Here is a 21,624-nt window from a genome sequence, read left to right as displayed (position 1 = left end):
AAGCTGGAGGACCTGAGGGTTGGTCTCCTTCCTGCTCTAAGACTTCTGTCCCAACCCTTCCTCTCTCTTCCCTTTCTACTGTCACTACCTTACTCCAGGACTGGGAAAATTACAGGAGGATTACTTTCTTTCTGCCTAAGTTTCTTCACATGTGTGTGAAATGGAATAATACCCATCACTGAATGGCTGCAAGCCTCCAAGGAAATAACAGGATGAAGTCAGCACATCCAACTGGCCCCTTCTCCCCTATTCTCCCTCCCTGGTCTGCATCCCACAGGGAATTAGGACTCATAGCACCTTTTTGATCCTCTTATCCTCCAGCTCAAAATGTACATGCTCTGCTCCTCCCCAGAAGGGCCTCACCATCCCTCTTAGCAGAGACCCTCTGGGAGGGAGAAAATCTCCCTGGAGTGATTTTTCACACTGTCACTGACATGGAGTTTTTCCTCAGTGTTAGCCTGGGTCCATCCTGGGGCATGGGGTTTGGCACTGCCGCCCATCCTTAGAGCCCCCCAACCCCTTTTCCTGACATTGACCCCTGGCCCCTCAAACAGGGCTACAGGGCTGGAGAAGAGAGATTAAAAGGGCAAGACCAAATCTCTGGAGCCAGACAACCTGAGGCCCAACCCCAGCCCTCTTCCTCGCTAGCTGTGTGACTCTGGGAAAAACACTGAACGTCTCTTTGCCTTAGTTTCCTCAAATTGGGGATGATAATAACAATATCAACTTATTTAGCAGTTGTGAGGATGAAAGGGGTTATTACCTTTAAAAGGCCTAGAACAGTACCTGGCAGACACTGAGCAATCAACTAGCCTGAATTATTCTGGTGCTCTGGGGAGAGAAGAACAGGGACTGGCGCGTTTCCTTTTGCCCTCTGATTCTTGTGCTGGATGCCCTCTGTCTGCACCTCCAAATTTGCCCTGGCTCTCCGCCTCCCTGCTCTGTGCCTGGGAGGTGGATGGATATGGGGGAACTGCATCCAGGGAGGCCTCGCTTAGGTTTGGCCAACAGAAGGAGAAGACAGCAGGGTGAGCACAGCTGCATCCCTGGACAGACCAGAGCTCCTCTGCTTCTAGGCTACAGAAGGAAATCGATCCCTCCGTCCTCCCTTCAGAACCAGGGGTGGCGCCGCCTCCTTGGTTACTAGACCCTGGGTACCGCACAGGGAGTTATCCCACATGGTTCCCAAACCCCCTTCCTACACCTTTGTAAACATTTCTTTTATTAAACTGTCCTCACATTGAGCCATGTGAGTGTGCCATCTGTTTCCTGGAGGACCCTGACTGATAAAACACCTAATTAGGGATACTCAATGCATTTGCAAACAGCAGCTTTTTAGCCCTTCACGGGGGCTTTTCTCCTGTTAGCTCTGAAGGGCATCCAAGGTGCCAGGACAACTGCCCTCCCCTCACTATTCCCCACCCTCCTGCTGACCTGTGCTCCCTTCCCAGGCCTCCCTGCCTCCCTACCTCAGGTCTGATCACCACCTTCAGAGCCCCAGGCCTGGCCCTCTACATGGCCAGATCCCGAGCTCCAGGGGCCTGAATTAGGAGCATATCCTGGGTCCCTTTTCTTACCCCAAACCCCAGGCCTTAAGGTACCTAAGTTCTGCAGCAGAAGTTCCATCCTCATTCTGATTTTTATGTAAATATGTCCTCCAAGTCCCTCCTGAATCAGTAATTACTAGATTAATATTACTGCATCAACCTGGGCCCCAGCACAGCACCTCTGTCTGCTGTTTCAGAAAAGAAGGGAAGGCCAGGACATGATGAGTGGGGAAGGGATGGAGCAGAGTCTGGATCTGGGATCTTTTCTACTCAATTGCCTTCCCTCCAGGTGAGGCAAGAGCAAGGAGTCCACATCTGCAGCTTTGCAAATTTCAGGACAACTGCAGGTACCATACGGAAAAAAGAAGAGTGGTCGATCCGCGTATCACTGAAAATATTACAGGGTCTGAGACGAGTTCTAGACTTGGGAGGTGACTTCCCAACTCCCAAGGATTCCCCATCTACGGAAATCATTTCTCCCTTCATGGTCAAAGGGGTAGGCCCCAGCAGCCTCATATGTACCACGGGGTCCCCATCCCAGCTATACCTGCTTGTACAAGGACTGTCATGTGATCAAAACAGACCAATCAGGTCTCTCCCATGGCAATGTATATGTGTGTAAACTCCCAGGTCAGGTCAGTCTTTGCAGACGAAACTGGAATATGTAAATGTGGGCCCTGTGGGGTGGTCATCCTTTTTTCTTTTTTAAGACAGGGTCTCACTTTGCCATCTAGGCTGGAGTACAGTGGCATGATCACAGCTCACTGCAGCCTCAACCTCCCAGGCTCAAATGATCCTCCCTCCTCAACCTCCAAAGTAGCTACAGGCACATACCACCACGCCTTGCTAATTTTGTGTTTTTTTGTAGAAACAGAGTCCACTATGTTGCCCTGACTGGTCTCGAACTCCTGGACTCAAGCTATCCTATCACCTTGACCTCATTAAGTGCTGGAATTACAGGTGTTGTGCCTAGCTAAGTAATCTTCTTCTTCTTCTTTTTTTAGACCCTGTCTCTAAAAAAATAAAGGATGTGACCTTCAGCCATATGCTAAGGTAGGTGGAACCTGGGATGCTGAAGATGGAAGCAGCTCTAGTCTCTCTGCCTTCAGACTCCTTTCCTCTGCTTGCTGTGTCTCGTTTCCTTCTCTGCAAAATGGGGAGAATGATAACACCCAGCTCACAGTTGTTGTGGAGATGAAATAAGCTACTTTGCTTAACAGGCGTAGAACAGTATCTGCCACAAAGTAGGCATGTGTAAGCGCTATGATTATTACTGCTGTTCGAGAATAACACACTCCTAACTAGTTAAAGCCCTTGCCTTTCACATCTCAATTCTATTAACTAAATCTAATCCCTAGCCCATACAATTCGGTTTCTCATGCATACAACCAAACACTCCTAAGACAAACATAACTTTTTATTTCTAACAAGTCAGTCTGATTTGATGTTAAAATAATTCCAGAATTCTCCACCAGCAGTGCATAGCCAATCCAATCATCGCGAGGGTTGTATAGTATCATAGAAAGCCCTGAGCTTGGGAGGCTGCCCTATCTGGTTGCAAACCTTGGTTTCATCACCTGCAAAATAAGATTAATGGTTTCTTGCTTAGAGAGGATGCTTTGATATACTCAGAACTAAGTCTGGTACCGAGTAGGGTCTTAATGAAATCCATTCGTATTAGTTTACTAGTAAACATAAGACATTCCACTAGTTACCTAAGTGTCTGTCCCTTATTTATACAATACTTCACTAGGCATTTACTGAACACCTACTATGTGCTGGACCCTGTATAGACCGTAAAGTGGGAAGGAGGGAGGTTTATAAGACAAAAGCGTAGTCCTTGCCTTCAAGGAGCTTGCAGTCTACAAGAGGAGAGGAAACAGGTCCCCAGTGAGCAGAGACAGCGACCAGTGGCCTGGGGTCTGGATGAGAAGGGAGCACAGAAGGCCTGTGCCTTGCCCTGCCTTGGGCCTGCTTGGCACTGGAGCTGGGGCAGGGTGCTCTAGGAGTGGGGGAGGGGAGATGCAGCGCCAGCCGACTCCTGCTATTTTGGGAAACCTTCAGCAGTGAAGAAAGCATTTTCCCAAATATTAGGCCAGAGCTGCTCTTGCCTTCTTCTCTCACGCTGCTGCCACAATTCCCTGTGGGTTCTGGGTCACTCTAACGGTGCCTGGAGGCGTGTGAATGCACGTGCATGTGTGTGAGAGAATGCACACCCACGCACACACACCCTGAGGCCTCCCCGCCTTGTATGGGACTTCTCCCGGGCTCATTTTCCCAGCGCAAAGAGTAGGAAGAGGGTTCGCTGAAACAGGGGGAGGGGGGGAAATTGGCTAGTGGCAGTGAAGAAGAGCAGAGAAGTGGGGCGGGAGCCAAGGCTGGAGCAGTCTGGAGGCCCCGCAGCTGCAGAGAGAACCGCGCCCTCTGCTCAGGGGCGAAGGATAACGGAGACAGAGGCGAAGAGAGTGTGTGTTAGAGCTGAATTCCCCACAGAGCCCAAACTGGCCTCCCAACAGGCACCCCCCCGCCCACCAGCACAAATGTGCCCTCCCCCCGTTGCCAGAGAGGGGCCTGCCCAGACCACTCTGGGGGGTGGGGTGGCCGCTGAGTTGCCGCACTGAGGACCATTCCATTCAGCATGGGGATGCATCGGGCCGGCCCTCCTGCAGGGTAGAGCAGCGGAAAGCAGCTGGTGAGAGTGCGCTAAAAGGGAAAAGACGCCCTGGGAAAGTGGGTGACAGGCTGCAGTGGGGAGAGCGTCTAAGAGGCCCGTGTAGAAGGTGGAACTCTCTTGAAGGGAACAAGGGTGGAGCTTCCCCAGCCATCGGGGAAGAGCATTCCAGACAGACGGCACAGGAGGGGAAAGACTTGGCCCTGGCCCATCCCCTGCCGATCTGGAGAAGCTGGTGGAGGGAGGCTGAGAGGGAGATGAGTTTCGAAAGGAGGACCGAGGTGAAATCACAGTGAGACTTGAGCGCAAACCCAAAGATTCAGGAGGTTTCCTTCTGCTGAAGAGGGGGACTTTGGATAGTTTGGGACAGTGGAAAGATGTGGTTGGATCCGTTCATGCTTTGGGAAGTTTGGTGGCAGTGAGCAAGGGGACAGGTGCATTAGAGCAGGCCATTTGTCAGCAGGGCAACTCTAGACATTGGGAAGCTGGTCTTTCACCCAGAAAGCAGCTGGATCTCAGCCTCATTTGCACCCTTTCAGAGAACTCCCCAACCCAACTGCAGGCCTCAGCTCCAGACAAATGCAGGGAGACTGAAGGACGCGGTTGGAAACCTTGTGGGCCACAGGACCACTAAACTTCGGCCAATAAGGAGGGCCTCTCCAGAGTAAACTCAGACCTCTTTTCTCTTTAGTGAAAAAAGCCGTGAAAGAGTGTAATCAGGCTGAAGAAGATGAGTCGTGACCCTAAAAGATAAGGGCCTGGGTACAAATGCCTGGAGCATATAGGCAGTGTCGAGGCACTGGGCTAAGTAAGCTCTTTCCCTGCAAGGTCTCACAGCAGCGTTGCAAGAAGGCTGAGAGGTTCCCACACGAGCATCATTATCGAAGCTGAGGCACTTGCCCAAGGTCCCTCTGTGACTGCCCGTGAAGCTGGGATTTGAATCTGAGACTGTCTGCTGCACAAGCCCACACCTTGGGCCACTACACTACACTACCAAGCCCCAGCCCTATCGTTGCATTCCACAGCCCTGGCTCCGTGGGCACTCTCCAAGCTCTCCAAGAGGCCCTCCCAGTTTAATTTGGTTTCCTGAGTTGGCTTCCTTACTGGGGAGAGCACTTTCGGGCTATAAATTATTAAGCTGTCTTCCTGCTGCAAACCAGCCTCCTGTGAGTTGGGGCTGTGGGAGGCAGTTTTTCTGGGTCCTGAACGGCTCCAGAGTAACAAATTCTAGAGGTTCCAGATGGACAGGGCAGAGTCTGGGGCCCAGAGCCCAGTGCGATGATAGGCACCTGGCAGCTTCCCCCAGCCCAGGCCTGATAGCGAGGGGCCACAGTGGACGGGAGATAAGGCAATGCTTCCCCTTAGTCCCCACCTCCAGCTCAGTCCATGAGGACCTTTGGGGAATGGGGTTCAGGCCGGTCCTCTTCCCTGGATCCCCTCCATCCTTGCCTCCATTCAAAGTCTCCACTTGGCTACCTGCCTGGGAAAGAGGGAGAAAAAGAGAATAAAAATAAAAGACGAAGAAATAGAGGGGAACCAAGAGCAGGGAAGAACGTGTACTGTGTGCAGTTTGGCAGGAAGGGAAAGGCATTGCTGGGGCAGCTCTCTCCTGTCCCTGCCCAGGGCCACCGAATATGGTGGCCCAGCGGTGGGTTTCTCCTTGGAGGTAGTGAAGGCATCTTCCCACCCACCCATCACTTACCACTTGGGGGGGACAAGCTTAGCCCAACTCAGCACAAAGATAAGATTGAGATGCAGATGCCTTCCCATTGCTCTGAATAGAGCAGATTGGATACGGATTTTCCTCTTTTCTTCCCTATTAGACCATCTGAGAGACTGGGGCCCAGAGGAAAGGCTGGGACCAGAGCCGAAAGGGGGAGAGGGAGGAAAACCTTCCTAGCACTTTTCAGCTCTAAAACCTGGGGGTGAGGGTATGGGAAACCTCTCCTACCCCCGACCCCCTTGTCCTCTCCCAGGGCAAGTTCATTCCCTGCCTCTGCTTTCTGCAGTCTGGGCCGATTTCTTCCCTCCTCCATATAGTCCTAGAAACCTCAAATCATGCATGTATCTCATTAGTGTTCTGTCAGTGCTTCCTGCAGTTCCACCCACATCCCTTTAGCTGCAATGGGGAAGAGAGAAAGAACAAGGTGATGACCCAAAGTTGAACCAGAAGGGCTCTGACAGATCACATGTTTAGATCATGTACTTCATACAACAGATCACTGTACTTCATAGATGAAGAAACTGAGGATGGGAGGAGAGAGCAAGACTGAGCAGGGAGCTTGTGGCAGAGACTAAGTAGTAGTAAGATTAAGTAACAGTGACAACAACAATATCAACCATGTTTTTATGCTCCCGGAAGTGTCCTATGCTGTTTATATTATACCGTTTGATAGAAACAATTACCTTGTGGGTATTATAATTATCCCCATTTTGTACATGGGAAAACTGAGGCTCAGACCAGTTAAATAACTTGCATGAGGTCGAACTGGTAAAAGCTGGATTCAAACCCAAGCAGTCAGGCTCAGGAGTCTGCCCCTTACTCGATGCCAGCACATCACACAGGACTCAGCCATTTAGAAAATGACATTATTTCACACAGCCATGTGGGTGGAGCCCAGGCCACTCCAGGGAATGTTTGCAGATGGTGACAACCTCTTAAACATGGTCTATAATCTTCTGTATTTGTGATCATGGAGACTGGACTTGCTCCTACGAACAGAGTAAGTCAACACATGGTAAGAACTGAAAACAAGAATATCACAAGGATGTTTACGTCACTTGAGAATATGAAGTGTGAACATTGTGACGGCAATTGTTCACAATTGTGAGGCATGTGGAGGAAGATAGACCAAATGCATGCGCACAGAGCCCACAAGCATCGGGGAGAACCAGGCCCCTGCCTCATAGAGTAGCAGTGTGGCTTAGATGAAATCAAGGTGAATAGCATGGTTCATGCCTTGCACAGACTACTATTACAAATGGTGGTGGGGGTTTCACTAAGGTAATATGGTAAGTAGGATTTTGTTTCATATTTACCAAACGTTCTGTAATGTTTTATTGTTTTTGCAAGGAAAAAGAAAACAAAGGAGACTTGCCTACTTTAATTGCTGAAATTAAATGCTAAGGATGGCACCAAATGCAAATCAAGCTTATCTATTCATTAGAGCAGCCTCCTTTCCCTCCTCCCATGGGCAGGCTCTCTCCGTGGAAACATTTCGCTATCAGATGTTCAGTCTCTGCATAAAATGAAAACTGCATTTGAAAATATGCCCTCAGCTCAAAAACAAACAGCAAATTCAGCTAAAGGCCTGGATTTTCTTGGGATTTCCAGCACAACTTTGGTCGCTCAGCATAAATCTTTATGGGGAGGGCCCATTTCTACTCACTTTCCCCAGTAAGTTTTCTCATATCCAGAGAGTTCGTTCTCCTGTAATTCAGCACTCCTACAGAGATGGGTGGTGGTGATGGTTACAGGACCATGTGAATGTACTTGATGCCACTGAACTGCATACTTGAAAATAGTTAAAATGGGTTGGTGGGAAGGTAAAATGGTGCAGCCGCTATGTAAAACAGTCTGGCAGTTTTTCAAAAAATTAAACAGAATTACCATATGATCTGGCAATTCCACTTCTGGGTATATACCCACAAGAACTGGAGGTAGGATATCAAAGAAATATTCATACACATGTTCATAGCAGCATTATTTACAATAGCCAAAAGGTAGAAGTAACCCAAGTTTCCATCCACAGAGAAATGGATACCCAAAATGTGAAAGATCTATACAACCGAATATATGATTCAGCCTCATAAAAGAAGGAAATTCTGACACACACTACCATGTGGATGGCTCTTGAGGACATTATGCTAAGTGAAGTAAGCCAGCCACAAAAAGGTAAACACTGCATGATTCCATTTATATGAGGTACCTAAGTAGGCAAATCCATGGAGACAGAAAGTAGAATGGTGGATGCCTGGGGCTGAGGGAAGCCAGAGTTATTGCTGAATGGGTTTAGAGTTTCAGTTCTGCAAGATGAAGAGTTCTGGAGACGGATGGTGGTGAGAGGTGCATACTACTGAACCGTGTACTTGAAAAGGGTTAAATGGCCAACTTCGTGTTACATATATGTTACCACAATTTTTAGAAAGGATGAGCTGCTCAAATACGGTAGACTGAGGTCCTAGGAGGCATGCTGATGATGCCTCAGATGAGGGGGTCTTCTCCCTGCTCTCCCTTCAAGTCTGTGACCTGCTGCAGCCCCCCACACTCCCCTGGGCACACTTACCCCTGACCAGTGAGAGAAGCCAGCCCCCTAGTCTTCATCCACACCTTAGTTGTCAGGCTGGGGTGTCAGGCAGCCCAAGCACGAGGTAGTGGGCAACAGGAGATGGAGTGAAGCCACAGCAGCCAAGAGATGCAGGCCAGGCACCAGCTGAAACCACTCACTGAAGGGGGAGAAATTTTGGGTGAGTCATGGATACATGATGAACTAGGCAAAAGAGATGAGGTCAGATGTGAGGTCAGATTGCCCCAGAGACCACGTGGTTGCTGCTGTGTTTGTTTCTTGGTGCTGCTTTAACAAATCACCATAGTAGGGGCTTGAAACAAACATTTTTCTTTTTTGAGGCAGGATCTTACTCTGCTGCCCAGGCTGGAGTGCAATGACATGATCACAGCTCACTGAAGCCTTGATCTCCTAGGCTCAAAAGATCCTCCTGCCTTAGCTTCCCAAGTAGCTGGGACTACAGGTTGCACCACCATACCTGGCTAATTTCAAAAAGTTTTTGTAGAGATGGGATCTCACTATGTCACCCAGGCTGGTCTCAAACTTCTGACTTCAAGCAATCTTCCTGCCTCAGCCTCCCAAAGTGTCCTCCTCTCTCCGAAAAGATTACAGGCATGAGCCACCATGCCAGGCCTAAAACACACATGTATTAAATTACACTTCTATAGGTTAGAAGTCTGACATGGGTCTCAGTGGGCTAAAATCAAGGCGATAGCAGGAATGCATTTCTCTCTGGAGGCTCTGGGGGAGAATCCATTTCTTTGCCTTTCCCAGCTTCTAGAGGCTGCCCACATTCTATGGTTAAAGCCAGCTGCACTACAATCTCTAAGCCTTCTTCCACTGTTACCTCTCCCTTGGACCGCAGCTGGGCAAGCTGCTTTACTTTTAAGGATCCATGTGATTACATTGGGCCCATCTAAATCATCCAGGATAATCTCCCCACCTCAAGATCCATGATTCAATCACATCTGCAAATTCCCTTTTGCCTCGTAAGGTACCATATTCACAGGTTCTAGGGATTAGGACGTGGACATCTTTGGTGAGCCATTATTCTGCCTGCCACACTTACCCTGGGGACTCACGCTCAGTGGTTCCCACATGGCAAACACACTTCTGGCATCCAGAGACTCATCTGTGACTGAATTTCTAAAGAAGGAGTAGCAGCCAGTAAATGGATCCTGGCAAGTCATGGCCACACGGTCTCAGGGAAGAAGGAGCTACTGCTGGAGGAGTATCAGGAGCCAGACATGCAGGCCCGGAAGGGAGGAGCAGAGATGTGGAAATGACAGGCACAGGAAAGGGGAACAGGGTTCGTCCTGTGAGAAAGAGGATGGCCACAAAATGCAAAGGGGAGATTGTGGGAGACCTTACAGGTGACCTGCATGCCAACAAAAAGAAATTCATCAACACCAGCACACACGGTGACTATTATTCACTTCCCAAAAGGATGTTCCAAAGTGTTCTTTAAGTAATGAGTTCCACTGTGTTCTTAAAATAGGATTTACACCCAATTTTTCAGTAACACATAAAGGGATGCTTGTAAATCTATGGAAATGAAGTGAGACCAGTAACATCTGCTGCCTGGCTTTCTGTGCTGGTCGTGTCAGAGGGAGACAGAAAGACCCACAGACTGGGGTGATAGGCTCAGACTCTGCCCCAGCTCCCCCAGATCCCTGACCCCCCCATGAAAATTATCCTATTTAACACGCACACCACCCTTACTCTCACTTCACACATGTATAAACTCAGGTTAAAGAGGTGAGGGAAAAGTCACAATGGGTGAGCAACAGGTCCACACTGGCCCAAAGGCTCTCTGACCCCAAAGCCCCATTCCTCTGGCCACTCACAGAGAGCAGAGACTTTTCAGGGTGGCCAAGAGTCATGCGTGTGTGTCTGTGTTGGTCACAGAAGCTGCATTCCTCCTACACACTCATGGAGATGAGGAGATAGCATGAGGGGCCACTGCTTACCTAGTGGGCCATTTCTGGGATACTAATGAAACTTTCAATTAGAGACCAAGCCTTTCCTTCTAAAGTTATTAGAGATAAGAATCTGAATAGCCTAAAAGAGGTTAAAAGGCTGTGATATAGGGTCAGGTATGGTGGCTCACCCCTATAATCCCAGCACTTTGGGAGGCCGAGGTGGGCAGATCACAAGGTCAGGAGTTTGAGACCAGCCTGGCCAACAAGATGAAACCCCATCTCTACTAAAAATAAAAATACAAAAATTAGCTGGGCCTGGTGGTGGGCACCTGTAATCCCAGCTACTCGGGAGACTGAGGCAGGAGAATTGCTTGATCCCGGGAAGCAGAGGTTGTAGTGAGCTGAGATCGCGCCACTGCACTCCAGCATGGATGACAAAGTAAGACTCTGACTCAAAAAAAAAAAAAAAAAAAAAAAAAAAAAAGCTGTGATGTAAGTGGCTGATTTTACTCTAAAGTTATTAGACATAAGAATCTGAACGGCCTGAAAGAGGTTAAAAGGCTGTGATGTAAGTGGCTGATTTCATGTCTTCCTGGGAGCCAGCTACAGATGATGAGAAGGGAGACAGAACATGGGGCATCGGGAGAGGCAGAACATTTGACTCCCTTGGCTTTCTGGAAATACCACTTGGGCATCAAAACAGATCATATAGAGGAAGGTGCCATAAAAATATTGGACTCTGTTTCTACTTCTCTGTCATTACATAGTCTAGATTCTTTCTACCCTCTCAGTTGGCCCTAACTTTTCTTTCTGGTTCTTTCTCCCAAATGTGTGGTTCTCAAAGGTTCTGTTCTCAATTCCCTCTTCTCTCACTATAGCCGATACTGGGTGATCTCAGCCGCGCTCCCTCCCTCCCCAGGGCTTCCACTTCCTCCTGTGCCCCCCAGCTCCACGGATTGCCAGCCCTTCTCCTGGACTCCAGACTGCCCGGCCGCCTCCATATCATCCAGGCATCACTACCGCAGCCTGCCCAAAATAAATTTGCCAGTTTTCTCCCTTAACCTGCTCCTCCCACATTCCTCACTTCTATCATTGGCCCTACAATTTCCACAAATATCCTGACTCACATTTCAGCATTCTGAGACTCTCCTCTCTCTCATCTCTACGTGCAACCTGTTGGTGAGTCTTGGCACCTGTACCTCGGTGGATCCCAATCCCAGATGGGATGGCAGGTGACAGGTGACATGTGAGCCAGCCAAGTATGTGGGGTGGAGGCAGAGGATGGGAGAACACATGCTTTGTCTGGGTAGGACAGCTACCGGCCACCTGCTCTACTTTCTGCCAGCTAACTGTTGCCGCATGAGGACACAGGCCCAGACCTGCCCATTTTTAAAGAAGATCTGCATATCTGGATTTATGTGAAATTTTACCCATTTTTAAATGCTTGCAAACACTTGCATTTTTTGAAATCCCTACATGTACCAAAAAAGCTATCTCTTTGTGACCTCTGGGCTTTGGTCTCTCTCCCACTGTTCCTTCTTTCCATCCCTACTGCCAGTATGTCCATGCCTCCCTCCTGGACAAGGGAACTCCCTCCTCCTGGATTGCCCTGGCCGGCTTTCTCCCTTTACCTTTGCTGGCCTCAGGGCTCCGCTGAACAAATGTTGAGTTCTTTAGCTTCAGACTCAAGGCCCTCCAGAGAAGAACAGAATGGTGAGGGTGAAGGAGACAGAGAAGAGAAGGCTGCTGCCACTCAGGGTGACAGAGCCATTAATTAACAGAGTTAAACATCTGGTGTTTAATTAACACTCTCCCTCCTCTTTTATTCTCCCTCCCTTTAACTTCCCCAGAGGGACTCCACAGTGGGTGAAACTGAGCAGAAACCAGGAGAACAGTCTCCTGGCTGAGCCAGGGAGGGAGGGCGAGGGGGCTCGAGTTTGATTCCGTGTGCTGGAGGGAGGAGGACAGTGGGGTAAGCTTTGTGACTGGCTTACTTCACTCAGCATAATGTTCTCAAGGTTCATTTGAGGACAGGCTAGGAAGAAGCAGCTTGACGTTTCAGCAGAAGGGACTGTCCAGAAGTTTCTTGGGCAGGAGCTGGGGGTAAAGGCTCAGTGCCTAGGATTGTACAAGGAAGTCCCCAGCTCTCTTTGTGGCTAATGCTGTGATTGCCTCCCTGATATTCATTCCCCGCATTGTCTTTGATAAGAAACTCCCACATTGTGGAGTGGCAATTTCCCCGGCCCCAGGTGAGACACTTGCTTCTTGAAGTGAGAGGTGCCTACGTCTGGCCCAAGAGAAAAAACAGAAGCCTGCTACAGACTCTGGGAAAACACTTGTCTTTCTTTTAAGAGATGGACTCAGCAGGCACCAAATCCTTTCCTTTCTCCACCTTCCTCCCTTGCATTTGAATGTGATGTCTTGAGCTACAGCAGCCCTGTTTTAACCATAAGACAAGAGAAGCCAAAAGGTCAACAGAACACCTTGATGTTGTTGAGCCAGTGAGCAAAGACCAGCAGCTGCTGCCATTCCGAACCCTCTTGTTAAGTGATTAAATAAATCCCTTTGTTTAAAGTTATTGTAGGTGGTGTTTTCCCTTACATGCATCCAAAAGCATTCCAGAGTGATACACTCCCTCCCCTAAAACCTCTTCTCTCCAAGGAGATAAGTGACCACTTGTTTAATTAGAGTGGGGTAAAGTCGAGAGCGGACACGCTGCTCAGAGTGCTTCCCAGCCTGGAGGGCCCATGATCCGGGATTAGGAACTGGAAAGCAGACAGCAGAGTGGGCCATGGCTGCATGAGATGGGATCTGAGGGAGTCCTCTCAGAGCTGGCCAGACAGTGGGAGCTCAGCCGACACGGGTTTGTGTGAATACATGAATGGCTGAATGTGCCACTTCTTGGCACAGGTGGCCTAGTGACAACCAGCTGGAAGAAAGGGACTCTCCAGCAGCTAGCTTGCATTTCTCTGATTCCAGACCCTTCTCAGAAGGCCATGCTGGAACAGCTCTCCCCTTCAGAAGTTCCCTCCTCCTCCCCACTTCCTATGATGCCCACCTGCCCTCTTATTTGGCACTTAATCAAACCTCCCCATTTGCACCGAATATGGCTCTTAGTTTGACTGCAAACCCCGGGAGGCAGACACCACCTTCCTTCTACAGCCTCCAGGACCTGCCAATGTCTTAACACTGAAGACGGTTGATAGCAGTTTTTAACATTTGAAACTGATGCTTTGGAGGGTGCAAAGAGGTTTGTGACTTAAAGAGTTGCTCAGAGAAGAGTCCCTCCTAAAAAGAATCGTCCATAGAAGTCTGTAGTACTGCCTGAAATTGTCCTGTTAGACATGGACTACTTTGACTAGCTGGGTCACCCTAAGTGAAATAACCACTCTGAGCAACAGTTTTGTGTAAGGGGAGTGATAATAATAAGACCCGTTTCCCAGTGCCATCATGAGAATCAACTCAGCATGGAAGTTCATTGTAAGAACGTTTATTATTATTATTTGAGACAGAGTTTTGCTCTTGTTGCCCAGGCTGGATTTTGGAGGGCAATGGCGCAATCTTGGCTCAACACAACGTCTGCCTCCTGAGTTCGTGATTCTCCTGCCTCAGCCTCCTGAGAAGCTGAGATTACAGGCATGCGCCACCATGCCAGCTAATTTTCTATTTTTTAGTAGAGATGGGGGTTTCTCCATGTTGGTCAGGCTGGTCTCGAACTCCCGACTTCAGGTCGCCCCGCCTCGGCCTCCGAGTACTTTGAGCATTCTCCCAAAGTACTGGGATTACAGGCATGAGCCCCTGCCACCCAGCCTTCAGAACGTTTATTATAATAAGCCTTTAAATATGACGAGTCTTGGAAGAATTATACCAGCTATTATTCACTTTTGAATATAATCTTGTAGATTTTAGGGTGGTGTAGGACCTTAGATTTCTTCCACCTAACTACCCCCATACGACTTCTAAACTATCTTCAGAAGTAAGCAAGGATATTCTGGAGCTGAATTAATGTGGCATTTCCTAGGACAGAAGGAGTAGCAGGTGCCATTGGTGCCCTCCCAGAGCCCCATTTGTGGGTGGGTACACCCATCCAGAATTGGCTAATGGTGCACACCTGCAACCTTCTCCAGAGGCCTGCCCTTAACCCAGTGCAGACTCCTGGAGACTACACTCACCCCCACTCCAAGGCCCTTGGGCAATTACCAGCTGACAGAGGAATATAGAAGCCCAGCCCCCACATCTCCAGGTGCAGCAGATTATGTGGGTGCCATTCATGCGCCAGGGCTCCTCGTGGGATCGTGGGATTGGGTAGCCTTGGCTTCTTCCTCTGCTCTACCCTGGTTCTTCAGGAGGGCACTCCCTGGTCAGTCACTTGCTCAAGAATCTCTGCTCAGGCTTTGCTTCTTCCAGGGAACCTGGCCTGAGATAGACCCTTAGGCCCCTTCTGCCTTCCCAGAGGACTGAGAAGGAGGTAGGGGAAGAAGCAGGCTTGTGTCAGGACCAAGCTCTGCACACTTCTCTTTCGGTCAGGGCTCTGTCCTCTCAGTCTGTGTGCGTGGGAGACCCGGGCCCAGCCCTCAGCCCACCCAAGGGCTGCGGCCTTGACCAGAGCTGGCATTTGTTCCTGCATCCTCCATGCTCGCCTGACCTCCCCAGCTACTCGCTTCTCTCCAGAAAATGTGCAGATCCTCTCCAAGGCCCAACACTTTCCCAGAAAACTGTAAATCCAAAAATCAATTGGTCTTCTTCATGTCACCACATTATCAGAATTGGGCCCCCAGGAAGGTTTAGGCTTAGAGACTCACAAAGCATTAATGTAAAAAGGGCCTTGGGAGGTGATGTAGCTGCCCTTCACAGTTTAATTTGGATTATACTTCTGCATCTACGCCTGCCCCTTCTCGTTATAATTGCGACAATTATGGTCTGCTTTCTTCTCCGCTGAACGATTTACACAGGTGAACAGGGACGGAAATGCATGGATCCCTGACCCCAGGCTCTTTCTTCAGGGTTTGCCTCCCTAGGGCCAATGAACCTGAGTCAGAGAGGACTAGTGGGCTTGGAGCGAACTAGTAGTAAGGTAGGATGGGAGTCCAGCTACCAGGTGCTGTGCCCCTTAGATTGGAGAGGGGAGGAGCAGCTGTTTGCACTATTATGTACCCTATTCCAACGCCTGCCCTAACACTGCTGGAAATAAATTTATTTCTAGTAGAAATGAAAGGGCAGTGGAAATCAGGTCAGTTTGGATCTTCCTATGGTTAATAATGTCTGTGTGGGCATCTGAGGTCATCCTGTCCATCCTCCAGGCTCCAGGCAAGACAGTTCCTCCAGTCCCGGGTAGCTTTACTCTAGCCACATCTCTTGGTGACCTCAGCTGTGTCTGGTACTCATCACTGTCAGGACATTCTTACACCTTTTCTGCTACATGAGCCAACATTCATCAAGGGTCCTAATAAATGCCATGGGCCATAAGTCTTGGGGCAGGTCATTTTCTCTCTCTTTGGGGAACCCCTCTTTTGAGCATTCTAACATCTTCTGTTCGCTTATCAATGCTTACATCTGACTCCATTTTTCTCACTGATGATCCCCAACTTGTCAAATCCCAGATACCAGGACTTGTGGTGAAAATACACGGGTTCTGTGCTCGAATAATTTTAATTATATCTAAGCTTTCTCATGTTCTTTTTTCCATGACAGACAGTGTGCTAATTGTTTTTCAAATGTAATCTCATTTTATCCTCACCATATGGCTATAAAATGAGCTTTACTGCCTTTTTTTAGATGAGGAAACTGAGGCTCAGAGAGGTTAGGTGCCTTGCCCAAGGTCACACCAGAAGTGGCAGAGCCAAATCTGTCCTCAGATCTCTTTGACACCATAGCCCATGCTCTTAGCCTGCTTCCTGCCTCCTTCCAGGCTACTTTGGAGAAGGATTCCCCAGGAAGGAAGGTGAAGGGGCTTGGTGCTGTCACCTGGCTGTGGGGGCACAGAGAAGGGATGTCGCCCAAGTCTCCTGCTGATTCCCTGTATCCAAAGCTGAATCCAGCCCAGTGCCTCTCCCACTGTCCAGAGCTTCCTCTCTGCATCCTATCCCATGCTGGGTTCTGGTTGCATTTTCTTTCTCTCTCCTGGTCAGGATGCCTGCTGCTGACAGGGCCTGTGATCATAATTCTCTATTCCAGTTTCTCCAATGAGAGCTCCCAGCTCCACTCCCATTCTGCTTCACCTTGTGGACATCACAGTCCCTAGGTGCCCCCAGCCTTCCTGGCACCCACCTGCATTGATATTTCTGTGTCCTGTTCACTGCTGTGGGAGCTGGAGTCACTGGCCCCTTCTGCTTTCCCAGGTTCACTGTCACAGGAAAAGTCACTGCTCATTAGTTTGTGCCAACGGCGGGGGTGGCAGAGAGCAGCGAGGCAGATAATCTGAGGTAGTGGGGAATGTAAGAATCATCTCTATTTGGCTGTGGAGGTATTTTTGGACTTACAGTTGAATGTGGGTGTGTGTTATGTGCTGAGAATTCACAACACTTCAAACCAAATACTGAAGCTCAACCAGTAGGACCTGGCTGCTGGTTTCAGGAATTAGAAAGCTGTCCACCCTGTTCCTATTTCCTGCAGAGCTGGGTGGCTCCGTGTCTCAGCTGACGTTCAGGACCAGCTGAAGCAGAACTGCTCCTTCTCTAGGGCTCAGAAACCACACTTGCCCCTGACCTAGAGCCCGGGCTGCAAACATGGCTCCCCACAGCGGGGAGGCAGCCAAGCGAGGCCAGCTGGAGTCACACAAAAAGAAGTGGCAGAGCGAGGACTGTGAACCCCTTCAGGAGGGCACCATCACTCCTCAGGGGCAGCTGCTCCTCAGCTCCAGCTGATGACAGAGGCCAAACAAAACACATCTGTGAAAGAATTTGGCCTGCTGACAACTGGTGTGCAGTCTCCAGCCTCGTGGTTCTCACACTAATGTGCCTCAGAGTTGCCTGGAGGGCTTGTTGCAACTGATTGCTGGGCCCCTTCCCCGGAGTTTCTCATTCAGTCAATCTAGGGTGGAGCCCAAGATTTTGCATTTCTAGCAAGTTCCCAGGTGATGCTTATGATCTACGGACTACACTTTGGGAACCACTGCTACAGCCCAGCAGCTAGAGAATAGGAGCGCTTACCACTGCCTTGCCTTTTAATATTTGCCAGGCTTTTCTTGGTAAGTGTCAACTCAGGAGGTAGTTGTGTCCTTGAGAAGTTTGAAGTCAGAAGAAAGGGTGGAACACATGTATTAAATGGCAAATATGCATCAGAAGCTTTTACCAACATCTCATTTAACCATCACAGCCTTCCTGCAAGGTAAGTATTATTGCCCCTACTTTACTGCTGAGGATCTAAGGCCCAGAGATGTTCATGACTTGCCCAAGGCCACACAGCTAGGAAGGACAATTCTGGACTGAAATCTACATTAGCCTAACTCCAGTGCCCATGCTTTTCCCAAACCATCACACTGCACAGAGAAACAAGAGCTCTCCAGGCTCCCAGAAACGCCCTAATTCCCCAAGTCAAGCCATGATGGCTCGCACTGGATAAAGCCCCGAACCACTGGGAGCGGCACCTAGCCCAGCATCCCAACGGCTTTTACTGACTCAGATGGGGGTCTCTTCCCCCAGTGCTGGCCCAGTTGCATCTGTGGGATCATCTGGAGCCAGTAGTTAAGGAGCTGAATGAAGTCAAACCAACCACAGCACGGATAATGTAAAACACGGTGTGATCCAAGAACAATTGCAGTGGGTGCACCCTTTGCAAAATGTACCCTCTTTCTGGGGGTTGAGCAGAATAGCCTTCCCTTTAGGGCCCTTCTAAATTTCTCCATCAGGGGCAACTCACAGGAAGGGCTGGATCAAGAGTCAGAAGGCTGGGAGATGGGAGAGCCCTTTGCCTCATTCCGAAGGGAATGATCAACAAAGACCTGGTCCTTGAGCACTACCCAGTGGCCTGTAATTCCCAGGAGGCAGGAGGGCTAGCCTGCATCAGCATGGTGCCCCGGAAGTGCCATGCCTGAGGAAGTCACTCCTGAACAAACCACCTTAGTTCTTGGGAATACATCAGAGCAGGATGGGAGAATTACCTGGGTAATGTCTGCAAACTCATGCCAGGAACCATGTCTGTTTTGCTCAGCACTATATCCCTAGCTGCTAACCCAGCACCCGTCACATAAGAGACACTGAATTATTTGTTGAATCAGAAAATGACTGAATGGTGGAACAAAGGGCAAGGAATCTTTGCTCTTAGCCAAAGGGACTATGGATAATGTGCTCACTCATGGTTGAAAGTGTAGACACTCATAAAGCAGCCAGCCTTGAGAAGGGAGATGTGGCAGGTGATAATTCTGCTCCAGGTAATTGATCAGAAATGTTTTCCAATCCCTCATGGGCCATGAAGCAAAGATACTAACAGGTCTGCCAAAAACTAGCAAGAACAAGGTCTTATTCATCTCTGGATCCCCAGCCTCTGTGTCTGTTGAATGAATGAAAGTGAGTCTCTCCTCCTGAATGCCTGTTGGGGAAGGTGTTCATACACTTATTGCTGTGTGGGTGCTGGCAGGCCTCTGCTCAAGAAGCCTTCCCCAGGGCCTTCCAGAAGGCAGGGGGGCATGGTGGGAAGAGTGTGGACTTGGAGTGGGAAGCCCTGATGTCAGCCACTCCTGAACTTGTCAACAGACACGATGCCAGTGGGAGCAGCAGGCACCGTGTGCTTCGTCCTTGGGCCCTGCTGCCTCCCTTCTTTTTAAGAGAGAATAATGATAGCAACAACAATAGCAATAATAACAACTTCTTCACAGACTTGTGGAGGTGACATACTTGTGCACTGAGAGCAGAACAAGCACTCAACAAACGCTCGTTGTCCGCATGGATCTGCTGATAGATCCACCATGGCTGGGTCACTTCTCCAGCGTGGAGAGTTTTGAGAAGAGTCCCTCACTGCTCCTGGTAGGAAGTTCTGCCACTATCTAACTTGCTTTCCTCTTGCTACAACTTACACCCTCTTTTTTTTTTTCTTTTTTCATGCCTAGCTAATTTTTGTATTTTTAGTAGAGACGGGGTTTCACCATGTACAACTTAAACCCTCTTACTCTACTGTCTGTGGTGACAAGAAATAGGCTGGCAGTTGGTGAAATCTCTCTCTAACACTGGACTCCCTGCCTTTCCAGGAAAGCAGCAGAAACAGACATTTTGGAGTCAGGCACTAAAGTTGTGGAGAGTGTGCAGTGACTTACAATGTAAGTCAATTTGAAGTTGCAAATCAGTGCAACTCCAAGCCACATGGTAACACAAATGGTTCTGCTGCCCAAGTGCAAAACATGCCAGCCCGTTTCCCTGGCATCTGGCAAACTCCAGATTTCTCCTCATCCAGTTATGTGTGTGCAAAACTCAGCCTGGGTCAGTCACCCTTGAAATTTGTGTTAAATAAAATTCAAAATAAAAATTGTTCTTGGATCTCATCCTGTTTTGCATTATCTGTGCTATGGTTTTATTTTATTCAACTCTTTAAGTACTGGCTCCACATGATCCCACAGATGCAACTGGGCCAGCACGGGAGAGAGATCCCCCATCTGAGTCAGTAAAAGCCGTTGGGATACTGGGCTGGGTGTAGCATAGGTGATCAGCAGAAAGGTAGTGTCAGGAATCATGCAAATCCCCTTCACATGGATGGGTCCTTGCAGCTCTTCACAACCACGATGCCATCAGATTCCCTGTGAAGAGTGTAAACAGCTTGCCATGGCTCCCATTTAACCAATGAGAAGTCAGAGGCCCTGAGAGCAGCTACGGATCCAAATGCTCACAGTGGGAAGTTAGCCCAGGTCTGCCTTCTCACCCCGCAGCCTCTCCAGGCTCCCAGAAACACCCTTATTCCCCAAGTCAAGCCGCAATGGCTCACCCTGGATAAGGCCCCAAGCCACTGGGAGCTTGGAGCCTGGAAACTGTGGGAGAGCCCCTACGGATTAATGACGGGTCATTCAGCGTCTATATGCCTTGTTTTGGAAATCTAAGAGATAAACATAATTGGATCCTAAGGTCTCCAGAAAAAAATCACTCATAATACTGTCTCTGGGGAGTGAGCAGTATTGAGACCGGGGCAGGAAAGAGAAATGGACACTCATCCCAGTCTGTCGAGCCCCGGACTCCAGCCTGTGTTTAGGCTACATTTAGGTCCTTCTCTCCCTTTATACTCCTAGCTTCCTAGTCTAGGCGCCAAGTGGCCCTAGGCCTCTAGTGCCCTGAGGGGGAGCGAGCCAGTGAGCTGCCAACCCAGAGGACACAAGCTAGTCCAACTCAGCTTCTGCCATGTGACCAGTCAAAAAGCAGGACCCCAAACGCCCACCCAAAATGAGTGGGACCCAGCCAGGCAGGCCATGGAGGGTGCTGCCGTCTGTTCCCTTTCCTCTTTTAGAGAGGAAAAAAAATCAATGAGGAGGGATGTAACATCTACAGGGACTAGAAGGGAATAAAGAAAACTGAAGCCAGTTCATCTATGAAGGTCATGAAATAGAGTTTTGTTCCTTTTGGTTTATGTTATTGCAGTTATGATGGTGTTTGTGCAATAAATGAAACAGTGAAGGGAAAGTGTCTGGGATCTGTGTTGGAGTTGCATGATGCTGCAAACTTGGTGGGTTGTAGATTCTCAGGAAGGGCAGGCAGTGTGGAGCCCCAGACAGAGGTGCAGAGGTATAGGAGTCAGGGCAGATGGAGAGGGAGGAGAAGGTAGGGAGAAATTCCTTAAACCCCTTCAGGATTTCTTCCTGGAGGGCTGTGAATCTTCTTCACCAGACTCAATTCCTGGTACTCTGGGTCCTGCCAGCTCAGATTCCTGAACTTCCAGAACATAATTGTCTTCCTGCTCATCAGGACACAGCCTCGGGACGGCTAGGAGCAGGCTGCCGTTTCCTGGAATGTACACCCTGTCAGTGCCCAGATCCATCTGGAGAGCAAATGGCTGGCTGAGGGGAGAGAGAGCCCAGGCACACCACCTCCCATCTGCTCCTGCCATGTGACACATGCTTGCAGGAGGGAGGGGGGGTTGTGGAGAAGGCTGCCGGTGGTTGGCTGATGTAGAGGGGAGGCTGGGAGAAAGAACAGGGACCAGCAAAAAACCCCCTGCCCAACCCTGGTCAGAAGGCTTTCTGGGAACTGCTCCCAGCCCCACTCCCATTGCTGGGTGAGCCCCCT

At 49.4% G+C, this 21,624-nt stretch overlaps 1 protein-coding gene across 37 annotated transcripts in view; it reads right to left on the bottom strand.

The window, feature by feature from the left end:
- The window catches only part of SEMA5B (semaphorin 5B), a 120,420-nt gene that overhangs the window by 44,680 nt on the left and 54,116 nt on the right, over positions 1-21,624 (bottom strand). For 21 of the 37 annotated variants that reach the window (XR_013527592.1, XR_013527593.1, XM_078351952.1 and 18 more), the window contains one exon: positions 8,505-8,664. The exons of 4 other annotated variants lie outside the window; for them this stretch is intronic. Coding sequence is in view for 5 of the 33 variants with exons in the window: in XM_078351970.1 (XP_078208096.1) it covers positions 8,505-8,542 (38 nt within the window). In the remaining 28 variants the exon portion in view is untranslated. Of the gene's footprint in view, positions 1-5,590; positions 5,699-8,504; positions 8,665-21,624 lie in introns of all 37 variants that reach the window. 12 more of the 37 variants (XM_078351955.1, XM_078351976.1, XM_078351953.1 and 9 more) reach the window with 1 other exon arrangement.

This window comes from Callithrix jacchus, chromosome 15, assembly GCF_049354715.1.
Source record: "Callithrix jacchus isolate 240 chromosome 15, calJac240_pri, whole genome shotgun sequence".
NCBI classification, from domain to species: domain Eukaryota; kingdom Metazoa; phylum Chordata; class Mammalia; order Primates; family Cebidae; genus Callithrix; species Callithrix jacchus.
This window is presented reverse-complemented; position numbering and strand designations above follow the sequence as displayed.